The sequence below is a fragment of the Salvia splendens genome, chromosome 11, assembly GCF_004379255.2.
Source record: "Salvia splendens isolate huo1 chromosome 11, SspV2, whole genome shotgun sequence".
NCBI lineage: Eukaryota > Viridiplantae > Streptophyta > Magnoliopsida > Lamiales > Lamiaceae > Salvia > Salvia splendens.
Window position 1 is genome coordinate 18963103 of NC_056042.1, and position 9258 is coordinate 18972360.

A 9258-nucleotide genomic window follows, 5' to 3' on the forward strand; every position below is an offset into this window, starting at 1 on the left:
CTTGAAACTTGGGCTATGAGTGATTCATCCTGATATGACTTCCATGAGCTTATTACCGGTAAGAAGTTACTCGGTACATCCACGACTCCGGGTTCACATTCTAATCCTCCCAATTCTTGTCTCATAAAGTCATCAAAGAGAAAAGACAAGTCATAAGAGTTGGTGAAATAAGGTGCATTCTCCTCACCAAGGGCAAAAATAATAGGGTGATTTAGAGCCCTCCCAAGGTTGATCTTAAAATCTAACAAGCAACTTTTTTTTCCTCACATGCTTGTAGTTTTTCTCTCTTGGTTTCTTTGATTCACACTCACCCCCACTCTCTCTTGGCTTTTGCGTCTCACATTTTCGCCTTTTCTCACACTCTATTGGCTTTTGAAGCATACTCTCACTCTCTAGCTTTTTCTCTTTCTCTAGATTCTCTCCCAAGTGCTTGTTTCTATTAGCAACCTCATGTGGCTTTGGTTCAGTGTTCAAGATTTGAAGGGCATTAAATGGCTCACATTCGTCCTCGGCTTCCACTATGCTAGACACGCCATCATTGAAAGTTGGGTGTCCGTCTTCTTCATGTGTGGCTGTGGACTCCTTTTCATCCTCAAGTAGCTCTTCATCATCATCTCTCACCCTCCTAGAGTGAGGCTCTCCATGAAACTTCGGAACTCGTTCCCTTCTAGTGAGATGCCGACATGCATCGTCTAGCGAATCCTCTACATGTTTATAATCATGTTTGCTTCGGTGATTGGAGTATGCAGCTTCACTCCACTTCGTATTGTTTTGTCCCCCTCTACTTCCCATTCGGTCACTAGGTGGTGTGGAAAGATTATGTGCAACTCGGTCTCTTAAAAGGACTACATCATCTCGGAATGCCGTAAAGCCCCTTTTCATAGTATTCATTCATCCTCGTACCTCGTGCAACTCTTTCATGATTGAGGAAAACATCTCTTCGATAGTTTCATCGGATGATGAGGTGACTTGCCTTGTAGGCGAGTTATGCCTATAGTTCTCCATTTCAAGTACCTACAAAACAAATTGCACAAGACTAGGGACAAGTCCCTTTTTGTTAGTAACACAAACAACACACACACCCGGGAATGGAGAATTTAGTGAGGAGCTCACTTCCCATAATATGTACCCCTTTCCCCAAAACTCACACCCAATGTCGCTCGGAAGGCTTAGAAATTTTGGTGGCTAGGATACTCTCCCTCACTTGCTCTCAAAGATGTTAATCCACAAGGGTAACACAATTCACAAACAAGATATGCAACTAGACAAGTAATTACTAGTTCTAAAAGCCAAAAGATAAGTGAAAGTAAGGTGCTAGGCCAATGGGACAAATCAACAAACACTTTGTGTACACAATTTCACCCAACAACAATAGACCCAACAATTGATACAATTTTGGTCTACAACTTTGGAATAATCAATTTGACATACCCAACAATATATATACCGATTTATAGCTAAAGCCCATGGATATATTTTGAAGTATCTTTTTTTTTCTTTTTTTTTGATAATTTTCTAACAATTACAAGAACAAGAACCAATGACTCTTGATACCAAATAATGTGAATCTTAAGGATTCAAGAAACATATGTTGCCCGGATTTGTTCTTGCAATAATATCCAATAACCCAAACAAGAAATATGACAATAAAATGATGGAAAAGAAGAAGAAGATGATAAGTGTTATGATTTAGATTCAAGCTCAAGAAAGAAAACCCAATGGCTACTTTCACAAACAAAAACTTAATGGCTCCACCAACAAACAACACAAGAACTAGCAAGCATACCTTAACAAATAATCTAAGCCCGGCAATAGATTAAATGCAACCACAAGGGATTTTGGATAAATCTTCAATGATGAAGATGGGTGCTCACAATGGCGTCTTTGTTCTTCAATAATGTTCAAAGTCTGCCCACAAAAACCCTAGACATGGGTATTTATACAAGAGAAAAAAAGTGTTAAATAAAAGACACAAAAAAGTCCAAAAACGCAAGTCGCGCAAAAACCCCGGTCGGGCGTTTTTCCTCATGCAAAACGCCCGATCGGGCGAACTCTGTGGAGTTCGCGACCAAAAACTGTCAAAACGCCCGGTCGGGCGTTTTCCCCCTGCACAATCGCCCGCCTCGCGTTTCGTTCTGCATTGCGCGGCTTTCTTAAAATGATCATAACTTCCTCGTCCGGGTTCCGATTGAGGCATGCAAGATACCCCCGCGAAGCTCTTTCGACGATGAAGACAATGATGGTCTGAGGAGTGGATTTGGATTTTATCTTCACAGTGAAATTCCAGTTTGAATCAGACCTCTGAATTTGGCTTGACACCTTGACATGTCTGCACCCTCTTCTCGGACCCCAATCAACCCATGACCCTCGACATCGTTGTATTCTATGATTGTTAATACCCGGATTCACATCACTTTTATTATGGTTTGATCAAGATATATAAAAATAAAAAATAGATAACATGATAAATTGACGTTAGAGATTGAAAAAAAGTCGTGACTGGTGTTCGATATAATGGATTATTGGAGGATGGAATGTAGTGGTGATCAATTATATTCGTATTCTTATTTCAATTTCATTCATTTATACTAAGTAGGAGTATTTTTTAAAAACACTATTTCATTTAAAATTACCACTCCCTTCATCCAATATTTCCTTTTTTCAATCAGTTTGACATCTTTCATTTCCCTTGATTTTTTTTAACATGTTAAACAATTTTCGACGGAGGAAGTACTAGAAAATAGAGTCATTTTTACTGTCTAACTCACAAAAATAGGTAGGTATTTCAAAAGGATAAATTGCCAAAAAGAAAATGATTCGATTATATTATAAGTTCGGCAATTTCTCCATTTGAATAATATGAGTACTTCCCTATAATTTATTTACCACTTATCATAGCCTAGCAATTACTACTAGCAAGTACGTACGTGAGAATCGTGGGAAGAAGGTGGAGTCGTAGGTTCGTCGTCCTCTTCCGTGGTAAAACTCATAAACACAAAAGGACAATCTCATTACTTCCTTTTTAGAATTTATACTTTCCTCTTCTCAGTATCAAAATTTGGTGTATTTCATCACCATTTATACCCCCCCTTTTAGCATCCTTTTTTCCAATATTCTCACACCTCCTCCCATGGTTTCCCTCACACTTCCAATATGCCCCTTTCCGACATTCCAAACCCCCCTCTCTCCTCACCAAGGCATCTCTCTCTCTACAATCTCTCATACTCATACTCATATATAGTATTATTACATAAACACTTGGTAATTGAATTACAAGTATTACTCTTCAATGCAGGTGGTTTGGATCAATGGATTTGCACAGCAGAGACGGTGGGGAGTGCTACGCATGCACACAGGTGGGAGTTCCGGTTTTCCACTCGACCAGCTGCGACCGCGCCAGCCAGCCCGAGTGGGAGGCATCCGCCGGTTCCTCCCTGCTTCCCATAAGGGACCGCACGGGCGCCCGTAAACCGGATCTCCCACCTGCGGCCCGGGTGCTCGACCCGCGGAGCAAGCGCGTGCAGCGCTGGAACCGCGCCTTCCTGCTGGCGCGTGGCTTGGCGCTCGCGGTCGACCCACTCTTCTTCTACTCTCTTTCGATTGGACGCGGCGGCTCGCCCTGCTTGTATCTGGACGGCGGCCTCGCGGCGGCGGTCACGGTGCTACGGACGTGCGTCGACGCTGTGCACCTCTGCCACCTGTGGATGCAATTCCGCCTCGCTTACGTGTCCAGGGAATCGCTGGTTATTGGGTGTGGGAAGCTCGTGTGGGACGCACGTGCCATCGCCCGTCACTATCTCCGGTCGCTCAGGGGCTTCTGGTTTGACGTATTTGTGATCCTCCCAGTTCCACAGGTTAGTTTCCGGCGTACATTAAGCCTAGCTTAACTAACTGTATAATTTTTTATACTCCCTCATTTCTCCTTTCTTAAAAAAAATAGACTAGTTTTACCATCGTCGTCCCAAAATTAGACAAAGTCTAAATATATAAATTTTTCAACAAATAATAATTCTACGCATTATTTATAATGTGGATCCCACAACTTTTTTCCCTCTTTGTTACTTTTTCTCATCTCTTTTGTTTATCAAATTGCACATTAAAATTCGTTTTATTTACAAGTTGGTCAATTTTTTGGGATAGAGTGAGTATATTACTACTAATAATTATATACAGTTGTGTAGTATGTAAAATTTTAAATTTTTATGATAATGAAAATGCTAGTAAATTTGAATTACGCCCTACATTCAAAATGAAACGTTAGACAACGTTCAAAATGAAACGTTAGACAACAGAGGTTCAGGTCCACACTCCATTACCAGCTTTTGCATTGGAATTGTATTCTTGTACAAAAATAGGTAATGAGTTTGTTACAACTGTACACCTTCGTCCCAATATAAATCTCATACTCTTGTCCACCAATTCAAGGTTAAGTTTGATAGGTTACAAGTTTTAAGAAATATAATAGTAAAAGTTATAAGAAAAAAGATAGTAAAAGATGGGGTAGTTTTATAGTGAAGTTTAAATAAAATAAGGATTGTGGAAGTTGGAGTGTATTACCAAAGGTAGTAAAAAAAGTAAATGAAATATTTACTGATGGATAGACAAAAATGATAAAATGGGACAATTATTGGTGGATGGAGGGAGTACTATGTTCTTTTTGTGTTAATGAAGAGAGAGTATATTTTTATATACCCTCCATCCTATAAAAATACATCATTTAGGAGAAAAAAATTGTTATAAATGAATATGGAATATTTCAAGATAAAAAAAATATATAACTTATTTCTATGGGATGAAACGAATACTGGAGTAGTGATTTGAGAGAGAACTTCTTTTACAAAATAATGCGAGAACTTTACGCTAAAACTTAAAAAGAAAATAACATATAACAACATAACCATTCTTCTTTTGTAAAAAATACACTAATTAATACACTCAACTTCTTTTTTTTACTCTCTGCATTATTACTTCATTTTCTCTTTCCATTCTCTCCATTAATATATGTACTTATTATTTCTCTCTTTATTTAATATGCTAAATTGCATTTCCCGAAATTTAATATCATCGTCTACCTCATCATAAAGAAAGTATAATTAGTCAGTAAAGTATGCAGTAACTTAATTCACTGCCAATTAGTGCAGAGTAATCTATCAACATCCCACGTTGACACGTGTAAAAATCTTATTGGACTTTTTCCTGTTAGCATTGCATTATTAAAGTATTTTGGTTATGCCCTCTTTTATTTCAGCTTCATATAAATGGAAAAGAAACATACCCTTTTACTTAGGTTTATCTGTCAGTTAGCACAGTATAGGTACTAAATTCTGTAATGATTAACTTGATTCTTTGAGCTATATTTAAATTCTTATTATGTCCTTCAGATTTTCTATTTTACTTTATAATGCCTAATTCTTGTATCATTTACATTTTTTATATAAAAAATTCTCCAATTGAATATCTTGAATTTTACATTATTCTGTACTCCCTTGTTTGATTTTAAACAAAATACTTCTTTTTTAGCACAAGATTTTATAGTGTTATTTTATAAATTAAATTAAGAGATAATAAAGTTTGTAAAAGAATAGAGGAAAGAGATTAATATTTTTATTTTATAATTATTACATATAATAAAAAAATTGATAAAACAAAAAAATATATAAATAATATTAATAATATTTGTACTATCGTTAGCTGACAATGACTCATATTATTAGACAAATCACAAAAGAAAGAAAACTAATAAAAAATGATGTTGTTGTGCAATAATACATTTACAGGCAGTGTTCTGGTTGGTAGTGCCGAGATTGATAAAAGAGAATGAAATACGTGAGATAATCAGGATTATGCTGCTCATCTTCCTCTTCCAGTTTCTACCTAAAGTCTATCATAGCATCACTTTAATGCGAAGAATGGCCAAGGTCACTGGCTACATTTTCGGCACCATTTGGTGGGGTTTCGCCCTTAATCTCATCGCCTACTTCATCGCTTCTCACGTACTAACCTTCCTATTCCTTCCATGCCTTCATTCCAATATTATTACAAAATTAATACTGTATTAAAATGTATTTACAGGTAGCCGGCGGCTGCTGGTACGTCCTCTCTATCCAACGCGTGGCCATGTGCCTCAACCAGCATTGCCATGCCAGTCGACCACTCTCCTGCTCTGCTTCTCACTGTCGACCTTATGCTAACGCCACTGCATCTTCTTCTTTGTGTTTGGATGTTGATGGACCTTTTCAGTATGGAATTTACAAATGGGCCCTTCCAGTTGTTTCTAGCACCTCCATCGCCGTCAAAATTCTTTATCCTATTTTCTGGGGATTGATGACTTTGAGGTACAGTGTTACAGACTCAATGTCAAACAAACATTTGGTGTGAAAATAATAAACTAGTCTTTTGGAATGGTTCTTCTATCTAACATTTTTTGGTATTGGTTGTAGCACTTTTGGGAATGACTTGGAGCCGACGAGCCAGTGGCTGGAGGTGATGTTCAGCATCAGCGCAGTTCTGAGCGGTTTGATGCTCTTCACTCTGCTGATCGGTAATATCCAGGTGATTCTAGAATGTTCGAGAAATATGGGATGCTGTTTAAGTTGAAAACGATGTTTGATTGAGAGAATTTGGGAATAGGTGTTTCTGCACGCTGTGATGGCGAAGAAGAGGAAGATGCAGATAAGGTGCCGCGACATGGAGTGGTGGATGAAGCGGCGCCAGCTTCCGTCGCAGCTGAGGAAGAGGGTCCGCCGCTACGAGCGACACTGCTGGTCAGCCGTCTGGGGAGACGACGAGATGGAGATCGTCAAGGACCTGCCAGAGGGGCTCCGCCGCGACATCAAGCGCTTCCTCTGCCTCAACCTCATAAAACAGGTGCCGCTGTTCCACAGCCTGGATGATTTGATCCTCGACAACATATGCGACCGTGTGAAGCCCATTCTCATCTCCAAAGGCGAGAAGGTGTCATTTCTCTCTCGCTCGCTCAATAAATTCTTATTGTGCAATCAACATACATTCTGACCTAAATTTAAAACTAGATTATACGAGAGGGAGATCCCGTGCTGCGAATGGTGTTCCTGGTTCGCGGTCGAGTGAAGAGTAGCCAAAGCCTGAGTAGGGGAATTGTGGCGACCAGCTTAATTGAAGCGGGGGGTTTCTTCGGGGACGAGCTTATGTCGTGGTGCCTTCGCCGCCCGTTTTTGGATAGGCTGCCGCCGTCGTCTGCGACTTTTACTTGTGTCGAGTCAACGGAGGCGTTTGGCCTTGATGCGAACAACCTTAAGTATATTACCGATCACTTTCGATATAAGTTTGCGAATGAGAGGCTGACACGTACGGCTAGATATTATTCGTCGAATTGGAGGACTTGGGCTGCGGTCCACATTCAGTTAGGCTGGCGGCGCTACTTGCAACGGACACATCGTACTTTGGCGTACACCTCGGCTAACGGGGACAGCCAACGTCGTCTCAGGCAGTGCGCAGCGATCTTCCTAGGCATTCGGCCTCATGACCATCTTGAATGAAATCGAAGAGATGGCCCTCTTGATTGTGAGTATATTTGAGAGATCAATGATCAAACCAATTGTAAGGAGGGTGAGAGAGAGAGAGTGTTTGTGCGTGTATGTTATGATTCTTATATAACAACTCAAGTCGGTCAATCCAGAGTCAAAAGATCATCATTCATTGGATGTAAACTTGAATTAAACTTGAATTTTGACATCTATATGGCAATTGTGATAGTTGATTTCTTGAATGCAAACTTTAAAAAAACATGTCTTCATCATTATGCAATTTTAATTTAACTAGTCTTCAAGTCAATTTTAACACTTACAAACTTGAGATGCTACATTCATGCAATCATTTTATTGTAAAGTTTAGAGCATCCGCAGCGGTGAGCAGCGGGTCGTCCGTCCGTGCCAGCGGCGCGGCACCGCCTGATCACCGCTGAGCTCTTGCCGCTGGCGCGGCGCTGATCTTAGCTAAGAGCACGTCCGTGCCAGCGAGCAGCAGACGTGGCGGCTCCTGATTGGTAAACGGCATTTCCGTTGGAAATTCATTTTTTTAAATCGAAAATAATACCAAAAATTAAAAAAATTATATTTTCAGATTCCCAAAAAATGGCATTATTTTACCGTTTTTCTGGTATTTTTTTGATTTTTTTTATTCTCAAAATCATCTATAAATACACACATTCATCATTCATTATCACATCAAATCATCTCCCATTCATCTCTCATTCATATTTTTTCATACAACTTATCTACATCTTCCTCTCTCACTCAAACCCTCTCAAATGGATTTCACCCATCTCATTGTTGAAGCGGAGCGCGAAGAACAAGAATACTATGAACAATATCGTGCCGCCTATGAAGCCTATGTCACCGCGAATACCCCCGCCCCTCCTCCTCGACCAACTAGATCAACTCGCCGCTACATCCACCGTAACTGGGAGGGAGCCAACGAAAGACTCGTTGCCGACTATTTTTCCGACCAGCTGCGGTTTCCGGAAGATTACTTTCGGCGCCGTTTTCGCATGTCAAAACGCTTGTTTATGCGTATTGTCAACACATTGTCCGCCCGTGTTGAATACTTTCAAACAAGTACAGACGCAACCGGTCGGGAAAAGTCTCTCCGACAACTTGTGCCAGAAGTGTACGTGTGCCATCCGACAACTTGCTACTGGGCAAACGACTGACCTCTTCGACGAGTATTTGCATGTCGGTGAGTCAACTGGAATCCTTTGTCTTAAAAATTTTTGCGACGGCGTTCGTTCAGCTTTCGGTGAGGAATTCCTTCGGGCACCCACCACCGATGATTGCCAACGGTTGCTTCGTCTTCACGAAACAATCCATAGTTTTCCCGGTATGCTTGGCAACATTGACTGCATGCATTGGAGGTGGAAGAATTTCCCGACTGCTTGGAGGGGGCAACACTTAAACGGCCACAGAGGCGGCGGCCCAACACTTATCCTTGAAGCGGTTGCCGACTACCGCCTATGGATTTGACATGCATATTTTGGTATTACCGGATCCAACAACGACTTGAATGTGCTCTATTCTTCACCATTGTTCAATGATGTTTTGAATGGTGTAGCACTGGCGATCGACTTCGCCGTCAACAGAAATGCATACCACATGGGTTACTATCTCGCTGATGGTATCTACCCAAGGTGGTCGACTTTCGTGAAAACGCTCAGCAACCCGCAAGACCCGAGACGGGTTCTTTTTGAGCAGCGTCAAGAGTCCGCTTGGAAAGACGTCGAAA

The 9258-nt window shown here is 40.6% G+C and overlaps 1 protein-coding gene across 1 annotated transcript; it reads left to right on the forward strand.

Moving 5' to 3' along the window:
• Nucleotides 1-3088: 3088 nt before the first annotated feature.
• Nucleotides 3089-7682, forward strand: LOC121756580 (cyclic nucleotide-gated ion channel 2-like). Its single transcript, XM_042152159.1, has 7 exons — nt 3089-3197; nt 3296-3854; nt 5778-5993; nt 6073-6335; nt 6441-6552; nt 6631-6954; nt 7032-7682. Exons 1-7 carry the CDS (start codon nt 3154-3156, stop codon nt 7515-7517), a joined length of 2004 nt encoding a protein of 667 aa, XP_042008093.1. The 5' UTR covers nt 3089-3153; the 3' UTR covers nt 7518-7682.
• The last annotated feature ends 1576 nt before the right edge of the window (nt 7683-9258 follow it).